The sequence below is a fragment of the Erpetoichthys calabaricus genome, chromosome 4 (assembly GCF_900747795.2).
Source record: "Erpetoichthys calabaricus chromosome 4, fErpCal1.3, whole genome shotgun sequence".
NCBI classification, from domain to species: domain Eukaryota; kingdom Metazoa; phylum Chordata; class Cladistia; order Polypteriformes; family Polypteridae; genus Erpetoichthys; species Erpetoichthys calabaricus.
Genome location: NC_041397.2, coordinates 22,571,520 through 22,595,676, shown reverse-complemented (window position 1 = coordinate 22,595,676; position 24,157 = coordinate 22,571,520). Strand labels below are relative to the sequence as shown.

General features: G+C 41.0%; 1 protein-coding gene across 1 annotated transcript in view; it reads left to right on the top strand.

Annotated features, from left to right (window-relative positions):
• The window catches only part of rb1 (retinoblastoma 1), a 323,190-nt gene extending 305,113 nt beyond the window's left edge, over positions 1-18,077 (top strand). The window contains exons 24-27 of the mRNA XM_028799245.2: positions 2,282-2,312; positions 8,357-8,487; positions 9,952-9,998; positions 16,366-18,077. Of these exons, the coding sequence (XP_028655078.2) occupies positions 2,282-2,312; positions 8,357-8,487; positions 9,952-9,998; positions 16,366-16,439 (283 nt within the window). The 3' untranslated portion in view covers positions 16,440-18,077. The remainder of the gene's footprint in view (positions 1-2,281; positions 2,313-8,356; positions 8,488-9,951; positions 9,999-16,365) is intronic.
• Positions 18,078-24,157: the final 6,080 nt, after the last annotated feature.

Genomic DNA, 24,157 nt, shown 5'->3' with positions numbered 1-24,157 from the left:
TAATGCAATCACAGAGGTGCATGTGATATTATTTATCCTGATTTTCATAATGTTGTTGATATTCAGGTTCATCATAAAAGGTTAATGATTATCTTTTCTATTTTGTGGCTGTTTATTGTAAATCTCCTGTTATTTTGTTATTTAGTAAAAAGTTATCCAAAAAAATTAAAGCAGGTGGGAATTCGAGGCAAAGTGTGTAGGTGGGTACAAAATTAGGTCAAACACAAGAAGCAAAGTGTTATGACAAGGGGAACATCTTTAGATTTAGGTGATGCTAGAAGTGGTGTCCCTTAAGAGTCGGTGCTGGGGTAGCTCCTCTTTTTAACAAACAAAAATGATCTGGACAAGAATTTGATCAAGAAGCAATGTTAAGTTTGCTGAGGATGATAAACTAGGTGGAAGGCCACATAATGCAGAATTGGCTAAATTGTCAAAGACAGACTTGGACAGATTTGTGATGGATGAAATTTCATGTAAGTAAATGTAAAGTATTACATGTAGGAAGTCAAAATGCGAGGTTTGAATTGACATTGGGAGGTTTGGAAGTTGAAAGTGTAACAGCTGACCCCTTACCCAGCCGGCAGCCACACTACCAGGACCTGTGGCCTGGATGAATTACTGCGGAAACCTATCTATACCAAGCCGTAGCTCTAACAAATAATATTTTTCCTCCTCCCCAATTGATGGTTAAAGACTAGAAAATGAAAGCAGATATGTAAATAAGTGTGGGAATATATTAAATATAATACAAGAATACATATGCATGACATTATATATATCCCTCCACCAAAGCAGTAAATTGAATACAACACATATACAACAACAAAACCTCCCTTTTCCCTGCAAACGTATAACAAACACAAAACACAAATAATATTGATGGATGAGTACTGAATGACCATGAACGTGAAATTGAGTCCGGATAAATCACGGTCCAGAATACGGATAACTGATCAAAAATGGATGTGCTTGAATCTCCCAAGTAAAACAGAACAACCTCACCGTCCTTCCTCAGCGAATGGTGGATAATAAAGTCCAACCCTGGGGTTTCTGGTGATGATGGTGCTGTCGTGATTTCAGTGGAATGAGAAGCTAACTGGAACCAGGCGCGATGTAAATAATAGCAGAATAATGTTGATCGGTTATTGATACTTGAAATCTCAGTCTCTCTCCTTCCTCCTCCTTCTTTCCCTCCTGATCATTTAAATAATGAAGAGCTGGATGTAACTAAAAAAAATTCCGGTACTGACGTGTCCAGGGGTAGCTGTCTCCCCACAACATCCTTCCCAGTTTCTCATTACGGGGACAACATTTAAACAGACACATATTAGTTTAAATGGGGTGCTGTGATGAGACACGACTGGGTGCAAACACTATAAACAACAATACCTATGTGGCCCTGCTTATGAGAAGGATTTAGGAGTCATAGTGGACCTGTCAGTCACAGTCTACATCCAGACAGTGTACAGGAGCAATCAAGAAGGTTAAGGGGATGTTGGGTTATATATCACAATGTGTGGAGTTCAAGTCAAGCGAGGTTATGCTTAAGTTATATAACACACTCTGTATTAACAAAATAGACATAGCAGCACTAGAGAAAGTCCAGAGACGAGCGACTAGGCTGATTCTGGGACAGAGAGGTGTGAGCTATGAGGAGAGACTGAAGGAGCTGAAACTTTTCAGTTTAAGCAAGACTAAAAGGTGACATGACTGAAGTGTTTAAAATCATGAAAGGAATCAGTACAATAGATCATTGCTGTTACTTTAAAATAAAATTTTCAAGAAGAACACGGGGACACAGTTGGAAGCTTGTTAAGGGCAGATCTGCATAAATGGTACAAAGTTTTTCTTAATGTAAAGATTAGTGGAATGCATAAGTACGAAGATACATCAAATTAATAGCAGTGCGGTAGAGAGCAGGACTTTTAGGGACCTTGAAATCTCGACTTCATGTTCTTTTGGACAATTGAGACGAATAAAATGAACAAGCTTATTGAGCTGAACGACCTGCTCTCATCACAGTTTTTTGAATGTTCAAGTATTCTGAAGTGCAGCAAATCTGTCCATAAAATGGCTTAAAGTAATGAGCGTATTTGCTACACGTCTTGGATAACTAAGGTTTTGTTAATAATTTTATAATCTATAGACAGAGAAAAAAGGAAGTAAGAATTGGAATGTTTTTTTGTATAGTTGATGTAATATGTAAAGTATTTTTTACGTTTCTGTTACATGGCTTTGTATTTATTTGCGTATTTATTTTATGCCTCTGCTTCATTTAAAGGATCCAGATATCTATTGGGGACTCATTTGGGGTAAGTAATTTAAATTATGGCTTAAATTTGAAATTTTAAGTTCTCCATACCACTTTGAGAACTGATATTTAAATATTTTGTTTTTGTTGTTGAAGCATATCAGTTTGGTAGACATTACAGGGCTTTGTAATATGCAGATTTTACACTGGGTTCAGATTCTACACAGGAGGCAATAAATATCAAAAAAGTAAAGCTCTGTTAAATACATGAGGTCATTTCTATTAAATCTTCAGGAATTCTAACAATTGACATATCATAAACATGAAGATTAATAATGTGTCATTGAGGATGAAGAAAAGAGTGACATTAACTCAACATCCTTTATTGAGCCACTTTGTCGTCTCTAGAATCCTTCAAAAACGACAGATTTTTGGTAAACGCCATTGCGTTTTAATGTTTATCTAAAGCAGCCTTAGAGCAGAGTTCAAATAGACCCTAAAACTGTAAAGACTTGAATTTTTCAACTCACTTTAACTTTAGTTGCAAATGACAATGGGCCACCCAAATGTAGTCCAAGATGAATTCTGAAACCAAAATAATGAGATAATAAGTAAAGAAAAAGCAACTTATAGGCCAGTGTCACAAAACCCAACATTCCCAGCGAATCCTAGTCATAGTCTTCATTTGTGTAATGTTAACAAGTGGTGCATGTACATGTGACATTAGAACATTAGAACACTGTAGACGAGAACAGGCCATTCAGCCCAGCAAAGCTCGCCAGTACTATCCACTTATTTCTTCTAAGAAAACATCAAGTTACGTTTTGAAAGACCCTAACGTCTTACTGTCTACCACACTACTTGGTAGCTTATTCCAAGTTTCTATCATTCTTTGTGTAAAGAAAAACTTCCTAATGTTTGTGCGAAATTTACCCTTCACAAGTTTCCAACTGTGTCCCTGTGTTCTTGATGAACTCATTTTAAAGTCACAGTCTCGATTCACTGCACTCATTCCCTTCATAATTTTAAACACTTCAGTCAGGTCACCTCTTAATCTTCTTTTGCTTAAACTGTAAAGGCTCAGCTCTTTTAATCTTTCCTCATAATTCAACCCCTGTAGCCCTGGAATCAGCCTGGTCGCTCTTCTCTGGACCTTCTCTAGTTCTGCTATGTCCTTTTTGTAGCCTGGAGACCAAAACTGCACACAGTACTCAAGATGAGGCCTCACCAGTGCATTATAAAGGTTGAGCAGAACCTCCTGTGACTTGTACTCCACACATCAGGGCGCTATATAACCTAACATTCTGTTAGCCTTCTTAATGGCTTCTGAACACTGTCGGGAAGTCGATAGCTTAGAGTCCACTATGACTCCTAAATCCTTCTCATAAGGTGTACTCTCGATTTTCCGACCGCCCATTGTGTATTTAAACCTAACATTTTTACTTCCAATGTGTGATACTTTACATTTACTGACATTAAATTTCATCTCCCACAAATCTGCCCAAGCCTGTATGCTATCCAAGTCCTTCTGTAATGATATAACGGATTCCAAATTATCTGATAATCCACCTATCTTGCTATCATCTGCAAACTTAACCAGCTTGTTACTAAATCATTTATATATTAAAAATAGCAGCAGCCCTAGCACTGACCCCTGTGGAACACCACACTTAACATCATCCAATTCTGATGAGGTTCCTCACACCATCACCCTCTGCTTCCTGTGTCTGAGCCAATTCTGCACCCATCTACAAACATCACCCTGAACTCCCACCTCTTTTAATTTGATGCCCAACCTCTCATGTGGCACCTTATCAAATGCTTTCTGAAAGTCCAGATAAATAATATCATAAGCTCCACTTTGATCGTATCCTTTTGTTGCCTCCTCATAGAATTCCAGTATGTTAGTAAAACACGACCTCCCTTTTCTGAACCCATGCTGACTGTTCAGAATAACTCCTGTCCTTGCCAGGTGTTGCTCGATCTTATCCTTAATAATTCCTTCCATTAATTTTCCTGTGATGCATGTTAAGCTTACTGGCCTATAGTTGCTTGGATCTGCCCTGTCACCCTTTTTATATAATGGGATGATATTTGACCGCTGAACGTGATGAGCAAGTTCATGACAAATTCAACAGGTTAGATTTAATAATAATAATAATAATTCATTATTTATATAGCGCTTTTCTTAGTACTCAAAGTGCTATCCACACAGTCATAGGAGTTTGTGAGAGTTAACAGCCAATGAGCTCCCAGTCAAAAGTGCAACACATGTAAAGAAAATGAGAGTTTTGGACCACACAAACAGAAAACAGCCATCTTTGTCTGATGTCTCACACAGAATGGGAGAAAAAAAACAAAAGACTGGGCTGAACTCCCCAGACAGGAAAAACCTTTGTATGGCCACCGACACCGTCAGGCATCACAACCATTGGCAGACTTCCAATACTGTGGTCATTTGAAAATATGACAAGAGGTTGGTTGTCACATGTTCAAAGCCCAATGTAGTCTGATACCAGTATAAAGTACTGGTGACGATAAAGGACCACCACCATAACACATTATACTAATTGAAAAGAAAGTGCAGTCATTTAATAGGCAGCATGAGCAGGCCCTCGGAAGAAACAGAGGATGAAGAGTATAGTGTCAAGGATAGCCACGTACATAGAGTAGACATGAGAGGGCATTCAGTTGCCTTTATTTTTATATATTGTAGTAGTAGTAGTAGTAGCTGTGTTGTCACATGGACAAAGTACTGTTAAATTCCTATTTGCATGTCTGACCAACATGCAGCTGGTCATCGCTCTCCAATACCGTGATAAGCAAGGAACATTTTGCATCATCTCATCACATCTGGTGAGGGTCACAGTGGCAGCAGGTCAAGCAGGTGAACCCAGACTTAACTGTCCACAGCTACAGATTCCAGCTGTCCCAGAGGACGGACATATAACCCCTCCAGCACATACTGGGTCTGCCAAAGGTTCTCTGCTCTGTGGGACATGCCCGGAGAAGCTCTAAGGGGAGTATTCTTAATGACATGCTCAAACCACCTCAACTGGCTTCTCGATCTGGACAAGCAGCAACTCTACTCTGAGGCTCTCCCAAATTGCTGAGCTCCTCACGCTATCATGGAACTCTGCAAAGAAACCCCATTTCTGATGCTTGTAGTCACAATCTCATTCTGTCGGTCATAACCTGCAGCTTCACAACCATAGGCTAGAACAGGGATGTAGATTGACCGATAAATCGAGAGTTTCGCCTTTAGGCTCCACTCCTGCTTCACCACCAATGACTGGTACAGTGCCCACAAAACAGCGGCTAATGCTCCAGTAAGAACATATTCAAATTTGAAACTTTATTTTATTTAAGAAAAAAACACAAATTGACCTACCTGATTCTACCACTTCCTGAGAGCCGGTGACATCACCGTTCTTCAAGTGAATGCCTACAGTAGCAGGGAGTCCGGAGCTGTGCCAGACATTGAACTACAGCATAGGAGACACCCAATACCACGGCAGTCAGAGATGAAACATACTTAAGATACTTTCTTCCTTTAATAATTCAAAAATGTATTCTTCTTCTGCTTTAATTTTTTAAACAATGCATTTGAGCCTTTAATAAAATATCACAAAAGTGTAGCCTGAACACTACAGTGGCATGCATATGTTTGGACCCCCTTGCTTACAATGGCCGTTACTGTAAATAGTTAAGTGAGCAGAAGATGAACTGATCACCAAAAGGCATAAAGTTAAAGATAACACACTAATCTTGCACAAAATGCTGAAATGTATTATTTTTGTTTTGCGCAATTGTACAGTGAAAGAAGGAAAGGGACACCATGCAAACGTTTGGGCACCCCAAGATATCGGAGGTCTCAGATAACTTTTCCCAAGGTGATCTCAGACCTTCATTAGCACAGTCATTGTTAGGAAACTCCAGGTGGTGCAAAATGCAAAGCTGTCTAAATTCTCTGACTCCTCACTGCTTGTTCCAAAAATCCGCAACCATGGGCTCCTCTAAGCAGCTACCTAGCAATCTGAAAAATAAAATAATTCAGGGTCACAAAGCAGGAGAAGGCTACAAGAAGATAGCAAAGCGTTTTCAGGTAGCTGTTTCCTCAGCTCGTAATGTTATTAAGAAATGACAGTTAACAAGAACGGCGGAGGTCAAGTTAAGGTCTGGAAGACCAAGAAAATTTTCTGAAAGAACTTCTCATTGGGATGTTAGAAAGGCAAATAAAAACCGCTGTTTGACTGTAAAAGAAATTCAGGAAGGTTTAGCACAAGCAAGAACTGGAAGCCTCTTAACTGGCTAAAAAAAAAAGTCTGTCTTACTAAGTACTGACCATGTCAGATGGCCAAACTTTTGCTTCAGGCCCTTTTCATTTCTTTGGCATTTTGTACCTGTGAATGATTGAAATAAAAATGTAATTTTGCTTAAAATATTAAAGAATTGTGTTGTCTTTAACATTATGCCTTTTGGTAATCAGTTCAACTTCTGCACACTTAACTATTCACACAGACGTTTTAAACAAGGTGTCCAAATTTTTGCATTCCATTGTATCAACAGGAAAACTTCAGGTGAAATGTGGGATTACATTTCAGTTACAAAGGTGTTTATTCATATATGTATATATACTAGTCATTTAGCCCGTTACAATAACGGGCGCTAGAACAGTAGTGCTTAAACATTAGTAGGAACAGTCTACATTAAATGGCAAGGGACTTTGACCTCATTCTTTTTGTTGGTCGTATTTTTCTTTCTTTCAGCCTTTCTTTTGTTGATGTTTACTTGCTGAGCTGACCGTTCTTCGTGGGCTGCCGCCGTGTATTGTGTGTCTTTAATTTTCTGTGACAGTAATATTGTCTTGTACGTCCACTGGCTTGTAATATACGTTTAATTTTCTCTGGCGGTAATACAGGCGTGCGTGTCGGTAATATGCCTTTAATCTCCTCTGACAGTAATACTGGCTTGTATGTGGCTGTAATATGCGTCACTGTATTGTGTACCTTTAATTTCCTCTCTCAGTAATGCTGGTTTGTATTTCCGTAAAACGCCTCTAACTTTCTCTGACAGTACTATCGCGAGTCGCACCGTGACCCGCACATGCGCACTTCGCCAGAAGACACCCACACACGGACACCTGGACGCACACAGGGATTTTATTAAAGAGGATATATACAGTATATAATGTATATATGTATACAGTAATCCCTCACTTATCGCGGGAGATAGGTTCCAAGGCCGACCGCGATAACTGAATTTCCGCGAAGTAGGGACACTATATTTATTTAATTATTTAACATGTATTTGGACGTTTTTAAACCCTCCCTGTATTGTTTACAACCCACCATTTACTCTATTAAAAACAGGGACAACTGCTAAGCAATATGAAATCGGTAGATAAGTTTACACTTACTGTATAGCGAAGTACACGTAGCAGCTTTTAGGCGGTCATGACGTCGTCGACCTTGTTGCAAAGATTCCTAAAGCAGATTCCATCCAGACTACTGCCTTATCACGTCCACTTGCAACTCGTTTTGCACCCTGGTTAAAGGACACTGCGGCTGTAGATCTTATATGCTTTTCCTCCTTTTTAAATAAAGAGAATCGATGTCCTGCAGCGGTGTAGCTGTTCCCTTCCTGCAACATATCCAAAACGTTTACCTTTTCTGCAATCACTTGCATCTTCTGTTGCTGCTTGGACACGGCCCCTGAAGCATTAGCACGTTAATGATGAATGAGTGAGATGAGACTTCCTGGTTAATGCAACACTCGTCGCTGAGCCAATCAGCAGCACACAGGAACTTAACTGCGTGCTTTGATTGGGTAGCTTCTCAGCCATCCGCCAATAGCATCTCTTGTATGAAATCAACTGGGCAAACCAACTGAGGAAGCAAGTAAACAGACCCATTGTCCGCAGAAACCCGCGAAGCAGCGAAAAATCCGCGTTATGTATTTAGAGATGCTTACATATAAAATCCGCGAAGTCGTGAATCCGCGAAAAGTGAACCGCGATGTAGCGAGGGATTACTGTATATTGTATGTGTAAGATGCTCTTTTTATTACAAACTGATAGCTATATATTGATAATTTTATTTTCAGACTTCAGACAAGTTCCAGATGATTAACCAGATGGTAAGCAGTGAGTGGTCCCATAAAAGAGGAATGGACATGGCAGACGCCCCTCGGCCACTGAAGCGATTACGTTTTGATGCAGAAGAAGCAGACAACAGGTAGAACTTGAATGAAAGATTCATGCTCCTCTACAACCTGTTCAGATATTTATTAACTGTTATCACATAAGACCAATGCAGCAGCTTCAAGTGGCAGCCATGAGAGTCCCAGGTTCTTACCGTTTCCCACAGGCATGTAGAAGTGAATGGTCAGCAGATATCAACAGAGTTAAGCATGTGCAGATATCGTCAACCATACCATCTAACTTACTGAAATAAAAAGCAACATAAAAAAATAAACGCTTTACACTCCGGGAATTTCTTAATGTGCACTCTTTGTAGGACTCATTTGATTGATTAGGCAGGGCGTCATTACTTGCAGTCATCTAAAAGACAAGGCCCAATGTGAAGTGCGACATGTCCAACTGGGCATCATATCAACTAATAGATCAAGGACAGCCACACTGCTGTTTCTAAAATGTGCAGAAAGAAATGGAGGAAAGAGTAAAAAATAAGTTATGTAGCTGAGCCAATCTGATATGGCTGGGAGTCTTGTTGAAAGTAGTTTGAAGTTTCAGGAAGCCACTTTGTGAACTGGACAGCACAGTGCCATAGTGCTAGCACTGCTGCCTTGCAGTAAGGAGACCAGGGTTTGTGTCCAGTGATCCCTGGGTGGAGTTTGTATGTTCTCTCCGTGTCTGCATGGGTTTTTTCTGGGTGCTCCAGTTTCCTCCCACAGTTCTAAGACTTGCAGATTACTGTAGGTGGATTAATGGTATTAAATTGACCCTCGTGTGTGGTTGGGGGTGGATGTTCGCCCTGTGAAGGACTGGTGCCCTATGCTAGCTGGGATTAACACCAGCAGACCCCTGCAACCCTGTTTTGGGCTAAGCAAGTTTGAAAATGACTCACTGGCTGACATTGTGAGCAATTATTTTTCTTTGTTACATACTGTATAATATTATTGCCTAATCTTGTTTAGGTTTTATATATTCCTTTTTATTCCATCTTGTAAAGCACTTTGAGCTACATTGTATGAAAATGAGCTACAGAAATAAACGATGATGTAGTTCAAGTTGCAACAATGGACAGCAAAACAGGAAAATGAGTTGAGTTCTGCTGCACCAGCTACAAGAGTGTTAAGTACAGAGAATGATGGGCTCACGTCACATGTACTAGTAGAAGTGTAGTGTTTGTCTGCAGTGGCTTCTGTAATGCTGTAAGAATCTGAATTTTGTGATTTCATAGTGTTAACATGTTCTAAATGGTAAAGTGGAGAAAAACAAGGCTCTGTAAGTTAGGATGAAGATTCAAGTGCCGAGAGTTTAAGAAAGGAGCAAGTGCTTTAAAACAATGGCAGAATTTGAAATATTCCCAGCCCTAACCAAACTGTCTATAAGTCTCAGGGTACGGTGACAAATAACGGTGGGATACAGGCGAGGATTAGTCATTATATGTCACTTCTGTCTGATTAAACCGTGCTCTTCTGGGTTCAAATAACCTTAATTATTTTCTTTTTTGAAGCAAACCTGCCCAAGAGTCGATGTTCCAAAAGAAGTTGGCCGAAATGAGTAAGAACTTTTTTTTTGATTTTGTGAAAATGTTAAAAAATATCAGATGTTTAGTAATGGATTTTTCATCACATTGTCAACAAAATAGGCACACCTTTGTTTAATAGTATCATGTGATATATAACATTATTTGTAAACTATTTATGCTACCTGTTTAAGAAAGGTTAAAATGTAAGTAATCAACGTAGACCCCCAGAGTTAACTTGGAGTGCACCATCTATTGGAATATATTTTGTAATGCAAGTAGTACTAAAATGCATTACTACAAATGTTTTTTGATGATCTGTGGGAGTGACAAATTCAGTGCATATATCTTTGTTATGTGCCATTTGGTATGGGATTCATTAATGCAGAGTTACTGTTTATGATGCACCATCTGTTGGAATGACAGAAACATAGTAACACATAGACACATCTTTTTACTAAGGTGGGCAGAGATAATTAACTTAATGGTATGAAATAGAGTTCACAGTGTGTTTAATGTTATGTGGTTATGCTGTGTGTAGCTGAAATATTCCTTATAATACAAGATGGGACAGTTCACTCGGTCGCATGTTTGCTACACATTCTGGAGTTGCTTACCCATGAATCTTTTCTCATAAATTAATACTCATGGAAAAATAAAAAAAATATATATATAGTATATGTATATATATTGTAAGGTTTCTAAACTCATTTAGGACTCCTCCCAACAGGACGACACGCTGAAGAGCGTCCCGGAGCGCGATTGCTGTGTCAATGGAAGACTGTTTATCAGTTACTGGGGCAACCGCGGGCTCCCAACACAGAAACGGCTCGCAGCTAAAGCAGAACCGAGTCAATCGTGGTCACGGTATAAACGATTGCCGTCGATGGGTGATGCAAGGAACATTATAAATGCAGGGGAAAGGATTACTTGACCGTGAGCCTGGTCACGACCCTGCCTGATTGCTCTGTGTGTACATAGGAGAGCGGTAGGTCCGCTACAATGAATAACCGTGCTGTTCCTGTTTCAAGCTGAAGAAAGTTAGTTTTGCTAAAGTACTGAGACTCAGCTTTGAGTATTGGGGTGCAAGACAGGGACTCACACGTCACTATATATATATATATATATATATATATATATATATATATATATATATATATATATATATATATATATATTATATAGGGATCTATAATAAAATATGTAATATACCTGCATAAGGATTATTAGCAACAGTTTGATTATGAAAATATCAGTAATGAAAGTGTTTTGTTCTGCACTAATATTTAAAGATTTAAAAGGGTCCATTTACAAAAACAAAAAAACAAACATTGTATGTTGTCCTGACTGGTAAGAAATAAAAGAATGTGCAGACATAAATTCTACTCGATGGCCTTTTCAACTGCTTCACATGTGCGTCTGCTGTCAGTTGAAGTATTACAGTCAGTGAAGTCTTCATCTCATGGTGATGAAAACAGACGCCCCCAGCGGTATTTACTGTCAGTTATACATCTGATATGCACCTAACACAGAGGGCTCCAACTAAGCTCTTAGGATCTTTTCTTAATGAAGCATAACAAAAAATGTCAACATCAACTATGTAGCTGTTACCTGTAACCTCTTAGCTGTCTCACTGTCTGTGTTGTACCCTGGAGGTTTAACCCCAGAGACCTCTGTAGTGTGCTAAATGGGTCTGTCTTTTACCTACAGCCCAGTTTACCACTAATAGAGGGTGTCACAAGTGTTCCCTGTGCCCTTCAGGGACTGGAGTCTGACAAGGAATGCCCAGGGCTGTGGAGTCAGCACATGAAGTCTCTGACCCCAACTCCTCAATTTCTGCTACCTCCGAGTCGTCTCTTTGTAATTAGACACATATATTTACTCTGTTGATTGAAAGCACACAACAAACAAGATCCACGGCATTTCATCAGTGTCCAAATTAATCATCAGGCTACTTTTTAGCACCCTAACCTGTAAGGCCATAGCGATGCTGCTGTGGCTTTTTATACAGTATTACTTAATAATGTAGTTACAAACATTGAGTAACATTAAACAAAAGAAAAAACTTTCAAAACTAAAAAAATGGGTTGCATTTTTATCAAAAGGCTAGAAGAAAAAAAAATAGTTTAATCAAATTAGTAGAAATTTTTTCACATTATATTTAGTCAGAATTGGTACAATTTTTTTAAACTTCAACTCTGACTCCAGTACCCCAATAATTGACTCCAACTCCACAGCCCTGGTAATGACATTATAAACTTCTCGGCGATACTAGTAGCAGTGAGATAGACACGCATGATTTGAGCTCTCACTTAAACATTATACTTAGTGCCATCAAAGTCAATAGCAGCAAATATAAGCAGTACAAAGAATCAAGCAGTCATTCATTTCCAGGTTATAATTCCCAGAAGGCTTCTTTTGTTTAGTTGCAAATGACAAGATACAAGATTTCTTGCTGGAGACTGGCAGAGCCCTTTGGAAAGTGACCTGCAGCTAAGAGACACAGAGCTCCATGACAGTGTCCGTTTTAAATTTTTGCAAAACAGCAGAGATAAAGCGAGACGCCACAAGTGTCTGTCTTTTCACCAACCACCAAGTGAGCTGAGCTCATTGTAAAAAAATGTCAGAAAAACTAAAGGTACTCTTTTTGAAATAAATGTCTAATAAAACGCATCTACTCTCCCCCTCTCCTTCTCTGCAAACTGAGCACACAGTAGAAACAGCAGGCTTACTTGTTTCCATCTCCGTTCTGTGACTGCCATGACACTTTTTAAAATTTTCTCAAAAGACAGTAAATGTTACAGAATCATTATCATAAACTCAGATATTTTCCCATTAAAATCAAAAGCTGCACAATCTAACTTTGAAAAATACTCTGAATTTAGAATACAAGGCACTCCTGATCACCTCGACCAAACTTTTGGCTAAGGCTTATCGGTTGGGATTAGCTGAAAAGGTTACAGTATCCCCTATACACACTTTAATAATAATAATACATTTTATTTAAGTGTGGGTTTAAGTGGGTAATCACTGTAGCTGCTGAATTGTGTACATATCGAAGTAGGGATACCAAACAGCAATGCATTGTAATAGTCAAGTCGCGAGATGACAAAAGCCGGTATAAGCCTCTCAGTTGCAGCATCAGAGAGCAATGAACGCAGCCTTGAAATTTGCTTAAGGTGGAAAAAGGCAACCTTGGTAATATTATTAATATAAGGATCAAAGGCGAGTGTAGGATCAAGAATAGCACCAAGATTTTTAACCTGTGCAGACAAGAATGTAATAAAGCCCGGGATATTTACTGAGGAATTATCTATTTTCTTTTAAGTGATGCAATAATTAAAGACTCCGTTTTTTTTTACTATTTAGTCTGAAAAAGTTTTCAGACGCCCAATGTTTGACGTCGGCCAAACAGGCAACCAGTGCAGGAGAAAGTAATGTTTGTGTAAGCCCTATGTGTAGATAAATCTGTGTATCGTTGGCGTAACAGTGAAACCGTAGACCGTGCTGTCTAATAATGACACAGAGAGGAAGCATATAAATGATAAAAAAACAAAGGGCCAAGAACTGATCCCTGAGGGACACCATGACGCAAGTAACATGGGTCAGACCTAAACTTACAGATAGCAACAAATTGCTGATGGTCCTTAAGATACGATTTGATATTTAACTCATTCTCAAGTTGATGATGGATCATATCAAAAGCAGCAGTGAGGTCTAAAAAGGTTATTAGTGTTAAGAAAACACAGTCCGCTGCGATTAGGAGATCATTAGTCACCCTGACAGGTGCTGTCTCCGTACTGTGACGCTGCTTTCATGTGACGCAGCTCAGGAGAAAACCAAGGAGCAGAGTGCTTCAATGTCACACTACGATTTTTGAGTGGAGCAAGATGATCCAGACTAGTTGAAAGTATATAGTCATAGTAATGAACTAAAGTATCAGACGATAAAGTTACAACAGCCTGAGGAAGACACCGCTTCACTGTATTTACAAGAGCAGTGGCACGATATTTGTCGTGTTCCTAAAGGTAATATTTGGAATCAGAAAACTTTATTAATCCCAAAGGAAATTACTTATGTTACAACTTAACAACAGACAAGGGACACTAAGTATAAAGTAATCATGTAAATATAAATAGAGTATAATAAATGTACTGTAAGTATCAAACTCACGCCTGGACAAACTGGTGAGGAAGGCAGGCTCTATTGTTGGCATGGAGCTGGACAGTTTAACATCTGTGGCAGAGCGAAGGGCGCTCAGCAGGCTCCTATCAATTATGGAGAATCCACTGCATCCACTTAATAGTATCATCTCCAGACAGAAGAGCAGCTTCAGCGACAGACTGCTGTCACTGTCCTGCTCCACAGACAGATTGAGGAGATCGTTCCTCCCCCAAACTATGCGACTCTTTAATTCCACCAGGGGGGGGTAAACGTTAATATTTAACATTATACATAGTTATTGTCTGTTTTTTCACCTGTATTATTATCATTCTTTAATTTAATATTATTTATTGTATCAGTATGCTGCTGCTGAAGAATGTGAATTTCCCATTGGGATTAATAAAGTATCTATCTATCTATCTATCTATCTAACTAGATATTGCCCATGCGACTGACCAGGGATAAGCCTGAGTTGCCTCGAAAGCTTGCATATTGTAATCTTTTTAGTTAGCCAATAAAAGATGTCACTTTGCTTGGCTTTTCTCTACGGTCAAAGATAGATAAATCAATACCATCCAAATTAGCAGGAGTAATACCAAAGGTCAAGTGTATGTCCTCGGGCATGAGTAGGAAAATTGACATGCTGAGTAAAATCAAAGCACTGAAGCGCATTAAGAAAATCAGCCGCATATAAAGAATTTACAGAGTCTACATGTAAGTTAAAATCACCAAGCAGTAGCACAGCAGGAGACAAGGAACACAGAGAGGTGAGCAACTCAGTGAGTTCTGCCAAGAAGACGGGTGACTGTTTTAGAGGACGATAAACAAGTGATATCAACAGACAGCAGTAATGCCAGATACTCAAATGATGAAACATCGTGAGTACAAACTGGTTTGATTCTAAACTTGGAAGAAAATATAACTGCAACACCATCCCACAGCTAGTAGTATGTGGCTTTACAAGATAACAATAGTGGAGTGGGACAGCTGTATTTTGTCCAAAATAATCATTAGGTTGTTGCCAGATTTCCGTCAAACACAAAACATCAGCATTATGCTCCACAACAAAGTCCGCAATAAAAGTTGATTTGCTATTTAGAGAGCGAATATTGAAAGGGGCATTTTGCAAATGGCAGGAAGAATCCGGTATTAGACGTTTTAATGAAATAGGCTGCAAGTTCCCAGAATTCACAGCAGTAAGACAGTCCAGTTGTGATAGCAGAGCAGCGACATAAATAAAATGGCATTCAGATCAAGTCATTGTTATTCTCCGTATGATAATAGTCAAACTTCCAACAAGAGCTTCTGTGACAGTACCTGGGTCGGCACAGAATTCTAAATGCCTGAACAGAAGGAGCGATGTCGGAGTACGGCGCTCAGTATGCTGAAAAGCATGAATTCCGAAAAAGAGTACCTTATAGCCAATAATCCAAGAGGAAAACCAAAGGATTTAAAAGGCATTCAAAGCAAGCAGCAGAATGTACAGGCAATAAATCCAGAGATTCCTTTTTTTTATCCACGGTGGAGAAGCAGCATCCAAGATGTGCCAGCGTAATCTCTTATAACCCGGAAGCTCCAGACAGAAGAGCAGCTTCAGCGACAGACTGCTGTCACTGTCCTGCTCCACTGACAGATCGAGGAGATCGTTCGTCCCCCAAACTATGCGACTCTTTAATTCCACCCGGGGGGGTAAACGTTAACATTTAACATTATACATAGTTATTGTCTGTTTTTCACCTGCATTATTATCATTCTTTAATTTAATATTATTTATTGTATCAGTATGCTGCTGCTGAAGAATGTGAATTTCCCATTGGGATTAATAAAGTATCTATCTATCTATCTAGCTATCTAGCTAGCTAGCTAGCTTTACTTCCTTTACTCTCCACCATCTTACTTAGGCTTGCACGTGGCACAGCTTCAGACTTTAGACATGGCTCTTCACACTTAATCTGTTACACCACCTTGCCAGCTTCAGGCAGGTTCATCACAACTGAAATCGAGGGGCCTGACTAACTAGCAAATGCAGGCCTCCTGGATGGCAGTCCTTCAGACATCAGGCAGGACAACAAGCTGATGGTCTCGTTATAGCAGTATCTGCAAACACTCGCCCAAGGGCCTGCACTCAGATCTCGGCAGGCATTAAAATATGACCCGGACCTTGCAGGGCCTTCATGGTGGGGTTGTGTTCAAGGCCCATATCGCTTGGCTATAAAATTATGTTCTTGTCCTCCACAGCATCAACGAGAACCCGAATGCAGGAGCAGAAGCTCAAAGGTGGAGTGGACTCTTTGAGCAGGGAAGAGAAATGAAGCGTCGCCCCGCCTTGCACAAAAGAGACCTCTGCTGGCTTCTAGTCTGCCTTCAGGATCCAAAAAAGTGTTTTTCTTTTAAATCATTTGGATGTTTAAATCCATTTTGTGTGTGTGTGTGTGTGTATTTTTTTACTTTAAAAAACATTTTTATTTGCACTGTAGTGGTGCATTTATTTTTAATTTATACATCTGCAAGATTTTGTTTTTCTGATGATTTATTGTAATTTAAATATGGAACACTGGAGCAGGTGAGGGAAAGGTGCGCTGTGTCTGCTGTAGTAGGAAGCTTTAGATTGATTAAAAGAAAACATTTTCTGTCTCCAAACAGGTAAAAAAAAAAATCATTTATCTCATTTGTTTGTGTCCTTAAAGGTCCTCTCAAAAACTGAATTTTCTATTACTCTTTCATTCTTTATGTCTATACTGTCACATTTTGTTTTTAAATATTGTTGCTGCTGTGAGATTGAAATCCTAACGTGTTACTAACACCACAGCAGAGACCACGAAGAATAAACTGGCAAAAGAGGCGAATAAAACGCAAAATGTATGACGTCAATTCGGTCACAGTGTGAGATCTGAGTGAAACGTGCAAACGAACAGAAGCCAAAGTGTTTACTCCTCAGGATGTGCGTCACGGAGTAGGAAATGCGAGGCCCTTTGGGCCCCCTGCCTGCTGATTTACAGTACGAGCCAAGCGATGGCTCCTCACATGTAGAATGTAGCGCTTCATGTGTACCGTTATATTCATTCATATGTTAGCAGAAAATAATGACCACACTGGAGAACACTAGAGACTTGTATTGAACAATTAAAAACAATCAAAGGCAAATTATGTCTCTATAAATGTCAATAATGGACCAAGAAAACCTTAATGGAGAAGCTGAAGGCAGCATGTCGACTTTCATAGTGCACAGCAGAACCTCTGAAAGTCTCCGTTACGGACTGCGGCTGAGGCCAACTCGTTTTGCTGTTAATCTGTGATATGTTCCAGATGAGGGCCACAGGTCGGTTTCATCTTTCAAAATTAAAAACTTGATCACATTGGTTTTTACTTGAACCAAAAACAAAAAGTAGCACCACGAGAACTGACATAAAATGCAACACGGCACCTCGATTATTTGGTGGTGTTGGTGTTACCTTTGCAAGGTTCCCCTTCGTTACGCATATTTGAGAGTGGCTGTCTGCCCTGTTTATTAACGCACATCCGCAGCCATTTCGATGTTAACGTTGCACTCTTGTGCCGTTCGCTCAGATTTTTGAGCTCGGTTCTGTAAAAGTGAATATTAGTGGTCTGCCAGACCCTCTGCACAGGTAACCCCACGTGAGCTGGACTCACTAGCCAAGCCAGAGTTGTTGACAAAACTGGCTCTGATCGTCTTGTCAGGACTGAACTTTTCAGGAAGAAATCCGCCATTCTCCGAGTTCAATCACAGTTTTATTTCCTTCTGTGTTATCATGAGTCATTTCCAAACACTGGTAAGCGATGAACTGCATCTGTCCCTACGAGATATGAATTGAATGTGACATGACAACATTTTAATGATGGCATCTCAACGCTTCTGTATCCTGTTTGATTTTTTTTTTTAACTTTTCCTTAGCAGTACCAGATTTGTATTATAAAGATGCTTCTCAAAAGCTTACTGTTTCTTGTCATCTGTGGCCGAAATATTACAGTGAGTGGGGACTTTCAGATATATCTGCAGTGGAACATAAAGCCTGCTGGATTTACACGGTCTTGGCAGGCACATCTTGGGCACACACCACTCTGAGCATGTGCTGACGTTACACTGTTTTACGGAGGGTTGTGTGCAGTCGGTGTTTTCAAAGTTACGGGAACAAGAAACGGCCTGAAAGATCCAAAGGTTGGACGCCCATCGCTTGCTCTTTATCCCCCAAACCGACCACCCTGGGTTGTTGGCAAAGAGCTCTGCTCTCAGGATTAATGCATTACACCACGAGATGGGTTTTTCTTTCAGAAGTAATGCAAAAGATTTCTTTCTTGGGAGCTGAAAATCAAAACTGAAATTTGTTTTTCTAAATCAGAGGAGTTTTCCATAATTTTTCCCAGGAGAGAATCGCAAGGAGTCATTCACCAAAATTTTATGATGCAATGGTGAAAACAGGAGCAGCTGCCTACTGAACGAATCCGAAACCTCAGAAAACAGAAGGCAACGTGCCACCGGACAAAAACTCAAAAATGAGAGAGGCTGTCGACATTAAAAACAAAACTTGAAGGCGTTCTGAGGTTTGTGCGATCAGCCATCACGAACGTAGAAATTCTCTGTGAGTCGAACGAGCGCCTCCACCAAAAGAGAGGTTGTCTCAAAACCTAAAGTTCAAAAGGGTACTTTACTGTGGAGGTCTGCCACCACAAACTTCCAGACTTAAGAATGAATTTACAGTGGGTATGGAAAAGAATCCCCCCCCCCCACTTCGAAATAGTCCCTTTTTTTTTTTTTTTTTTGCTTTACAGCCTTAAATAAAAACACACAAAAATATTTCTTCCCAGCTTTACTTACTCAGTGCAACCTCTAACATCCAAGTGAAAAATATCACAGCTACAGTTCAGAAAAAAACAAAAAACAAGACCTACTGAGATTAATAAAGGGTCTCAAACCTCCCCACCCAATGTCAGTATTTTGTTGAACCACCTTTTGCTTTAATGGCAGCCTTGAGTCTGTTGGGATACTTCTCTATCAGCTTTGCATATTGAGATTGAGCCCACTCTTCTTTACAGAACTGTTCAAATTGGGTCAGATTGGATGGTGAGCGTTGGTCGTCTGCTATCTTCAAGTCTTTCCACAGATTTTCAGTGTGATTTAGGTCTGGGCTCTGACTGGGCCACACCAGGACATTCACTTTTTTCTCCTTCAGCCACTGTGTGCTCAATTTTGCTGTCATTGTCGTGTTGAAAGATGAACATTCTGCCCATCTGCAACTTTCTGGCAGAGGGTAGCAGGTTTTCCTGAAGAATTTGATGGTATTTTTCCCTGTCCATTTTTCCTTCTACCTGAACGAGAGCCCCAGGCTCTGTGGCAGAGAATCACCCCCACAACAGGATGCTGCCACCTCCATGCTTTACTGTGGATGGTGAGCTGCATTGGTGTACCGTTTAGTGTTGAGGCCAAATAGTTGGATTTTGGTCTCATCTGACCATAAGACCTTTTTCCACTTGGTGTCATTCTGGCAAAGCTCAAACGAGCCTTAATGTGGCCTTTCTTGAGAAGTGGTGACCCTCCCGAACAAGCCACAATTGTGGAGCGCTTGTGAAATCTTTGCCATCAAATCCTGTAACTCCTTGGCCTCTTTGGTAGCCTCTCTTACCAGTTTCCTCTTTGCTCTTCCATCCAGTTTGGAGGGTCCTAGGAGTACCAAACACTCGCCACTTCTTTATGATGGACTTTACTGAGCTCCTTGGGATTGATAAAGCCTTTGAGATGTTTTTGTATCCATCTCCTGCCTTATGTCTGTCCACAACTCTATCCCTGAGATCTTTAGAAAGTGGCTTGTCACCCATAGTCAGTTGTTTGCTGTCAGTTGCTCTACCAAGCAAGGGAATGAATGCTGCAGGAACTCCTTCACTAATCACACTGATTACAATTTTATTCTCCATATACTTTCACCCTGTTGGAGCGATTTTTAGGAAATGTAACATTTCTTTTCACTGCTATGCTGATGATACTCAGGTTTATATTCCTGTCTGCAACAAATCAACTCCACAACTGTCTGTCTGAACTAAGATCCTGGATGGCTAATAATTTTCGTGATCTGAATCAAAATAAAATGCAGGTGCTTATAGTGGGTCCATCAGCTAAAGACCAAATTGCTCTTGAACTTCTCAGCTCTTTCTCTGTCTTTTCCAAACCTCAAGTCCGCAATCTTGGTGTTACCTTTGACAGTAACCTCTCTTTTGAGAAACAAATTCTGTAGTCAAGAGTTGCTTTTTCCAACTTTGCCTATTAGGTAAGATCAAGCCTTTTTTATCTTCTAGGGATCTTGAGATAGCTACTCATGCGTTTATTTTTTCTCACCTCGATTACTACAACTCGCTGTATTCTGGGATTAGCAAATCCCTGATACACAGGTTACAGTTGGTCCAAAATGCTGCCGCTCGCTTTCTGGTTGGGGCAAGAAAGTCTGACTCTGTCTCTCCTATTTTAGCTTCTTTACACTGGCTGCCTGTCAGTTTTTGAATTGATTTTAAAATCGTGCTGCTAGTTTTTAAATCTTTACATGGGTTTGCTCCTGCCTATTTATCTGAATTGTGTGCTTTACACCAGCCATCCAGAGTGCTTAGATCTTCTGGTCCATTGTCTCTTGTTGTCCCTCATACCAAGTGTAAAACTAAGGGGGACAGGTATATTGAAATCCCCAGAAGTATTATGTTTGATGAAACAGTAGATAAGTGTGTAAGAGAAACAGCAAAGTCGTTCAGAAAGTCACTATTTGATTTAGGGGGCCGGTAAACAGTTGCAATAACAGTAGGAATAGGTCCAGTTAATTGACACACAAGAGATTCAAAAGAACTGAAGGCAGGAACAGACAACGGCAGGACTTTCCACTTCTCACGATACATTAACGCGAGTCATCCACCTCGGCCAGAGCCACGGGGTTGAGAGATGTAAACAAACCCCGGGGGAGTGGATTCGTTAAGATGGGAAAAGTCATGAGGTTATTGCCATGTCTCGGTTAGACAGGAAAAGTCAAACTTACGATCAGTGAGGAGATCGTGGATGAGAGGCCCCTTTGCTTGTGAGTGAGCAGATGTTCAGCAGAGCGAAGTTGACAAAGGCGTTATCGCATTTAGCAATGGTGTTAGCCGACCGGGCTAGACTGGCTAACACACTGTGGTCAGCAACTCTGCCTAAATTATGTGGAGGACATCGAGAACTGGACCAGATGGAGTTTATTATTTTCGAACTGTCAGCTTGGATACTCCAGCGGGACCCACGGTGGATGTATCTACGACAGGGGAGGAATACGATGTCTGGGTGGAGATACAGCCCAGTCAGCGGAGGCTCAGACAGGTGGAAGCACAGTTGTAGGAGCTCGGCAGCTGAGTACTGAAGCAGACCTTTTGCAGGTGGGATAGCGAGCTACAGGAGGGACCAAACAAACACGAACCAAATAAATATCCTACCAGTCCACGTGTTAAGCAAGATGCAGACAACTCAGATGTCTGGAGAACAAGGCCAGGTAAGTTTCAAAGCAGGGATAGGCTGAAAAATAGTCCATACACAGCCAAATCAGCAGTCGAGCTAGAAATGACTGAAAAATAAAACTCAACGAATAAATCTGCCCAAAATGGAAATGAAAACAGTTGCTTAGTTCAGTAGATTGTAAGTTAATCGTAAAAAAAAGTTACCGGCGAGCGGCGGTGACCAGTCACGCCAGCGTTCGCTCAACCAGAAGTTGTTCAATAAGATATGAGAATAAGAGAAGACAAAGTTCAGTTCATTAAACAACCGGACATATGTAAAGCTGACTTACTGATTTGTGAAACTGACTGTACCCGTGGTGGTACCCCAAACTGAACTCAAGCCCACCACCCACCAAAACAGGCCTAAAAGGACAGCCTGGGGCTTTGGCTCCCCTACGTGTCCACCTACCTGGTCACTTCATAGTCGGCCGATGTTAGGGCTCCAGCATTCACTACAAGGTACCTGAATTCCTGGAAGTAGAAATTCAGTTGGTTTTAGAAGACCAAAGCACTTGTGACACACCATGGAGTGGACTGTCCAGAGTGCAGGTGGGCATTGTGTAAAAAGGGTTATGATGAGGGGAACAGTTTCATCATTATGGGATGTTAAATGTCAGTTTGGGTTGGGGTGGGGGGTACACACCAGTCAGCCATAACATTAAAACCACGTGCCTGACACTGTGGACTCCTCAAGACCTCCAAAGGTGACCGGTGGTATCTGACACCAAGACGTTAGCAGCAGATCCTTTAAGTCCTGTAAGTTGCGAGATGTGGCCTCCATGGACCAGACTTTGTTTCCAAGCACATCCCACAGATGCTTAATAAATTGAGGTCTGCGGAATTTCGAGGCCACATAAACATCTTGAACTCTTTTTGTGTGGCAGGGCGCATTATCCTGCTGAGAGAGGCCACTGCCATCAGGGACTAGCATTGCCATAGAGGGCTGTACATGGTCTGCAGTAGTCATTAAGGAGGTGGTCCGTGTAAAAGTAACACTCCATGAAAGCCAGGACTCGGAGCATCACCCTGCCTCCGCCAGCTTGCTTTCTCCCCTTAGTGCATCCTGCGGCCATCACTTCCTCAGGTCAATGACGCACATGCAGCCTGCCATCCATATGTTCTAAAAGAAAATACGACTCCTCAGGCCAGGCCACCTTCTTCCATTGCTCAGTGGTCCAGTTCTGACATTCACATGCCCATTGTAGGTGCTTTCAGTGGTGATCAGGGATCAGCGTGGGCACTCGGACTATTCTGAGGGTACACAGCCCCATAGATCACAAGCTGTAATGCACTGTGTGCTCTGACACCTTTCTCTCACGGCCAATATTAAGGTTTCCAGCAAGTTCTGCTACAGTAGCTCTGGGATTGACATGGGTTTGAGCCTTGGGTACCCATGACGCTGTCACCATTTCACCAGTTGTCCTCCTTTGAACCCCTTTTGTTGTTAGGTACTAACAAGTTCATACTGGGAACACCCGCAGGACCTGCTGTTTCTCAGATGTGCTGACCCAGTTGTCCAGCCATCACAATTTGCCCAGACGGGGCTCGTCTTCATTCCCCACACATATCACCGAGCCTTGGCCGCCCAGGACCCTGTTGCCAGCTGTTGTGATGTGAGATTTTGCATACAAGTTGATAACTATTTTGTATGCCTTTATTTGTAACTTAGGCAAAGCAATGGAATATTAGTGTTACATTAGTGAGAAGCATTCATGTTTACACACCCCCCGGCTGTTCATTTTCTGCCCCAATTCTATCCCACCCTTTACCAGGTGTCACTGCAACGAGATAATCAGCAAACTGTCGGTAGTTTTCAAGTTGTGGCTGATCTATGCATAGGTTAACAATCAGGACAGTAATAACCAATAAAATGGTGAAGTTTGAGATGATGCCAAAGAAGGTGAAAGGGCAGACGATGAAGAATCAGCTACAGGATGAACTGGACAGCAGACAGGCTTGGGCAGAATGTGGCAGACAAAATTTGATGGAAGTAAATGTGAAGTTTGTCTTCCTTCACAGGGCTTCAAAGACAATGCAGAAGGCGGTCAGCTCATTCTCAGCCCGAGGTCACACATTTCTCCAGGACGTAATGACCCATTAACCTTTCCTTCATCTTCTCTAACGGCAACTTTTTCTCACCTTTGCTCCCCTCCTGGACTGGTTGCCTGCTTTTTTCTTTTAAGTTGCACACCTGATGAAGGCTCTACTGTCATAACGTCGGGTTTGTTTTCCTTTGCAAATGTGAACACTCGGAATACACGATAGGAGGTCGAAAGTACGCCACATGGGTAGGACTTGGGGGTCATCGTGGACTCCTCACTGCCAACATCCAGACAGTGCACTGAAGCGATCAAGAAGGCTAACAGGATGTTAGGTCAGATAATCACGATGTGTGGAGTACAAATCGAGGGAGGTTATGGTCAACTGGTGAGACCTCATCTGGAGTGCTGGGTGCAGTTTTGGTCTCCAACTTAGAAGACATAGCAGCACAAGAAAGAGTCCAGAGAAGAGCAAA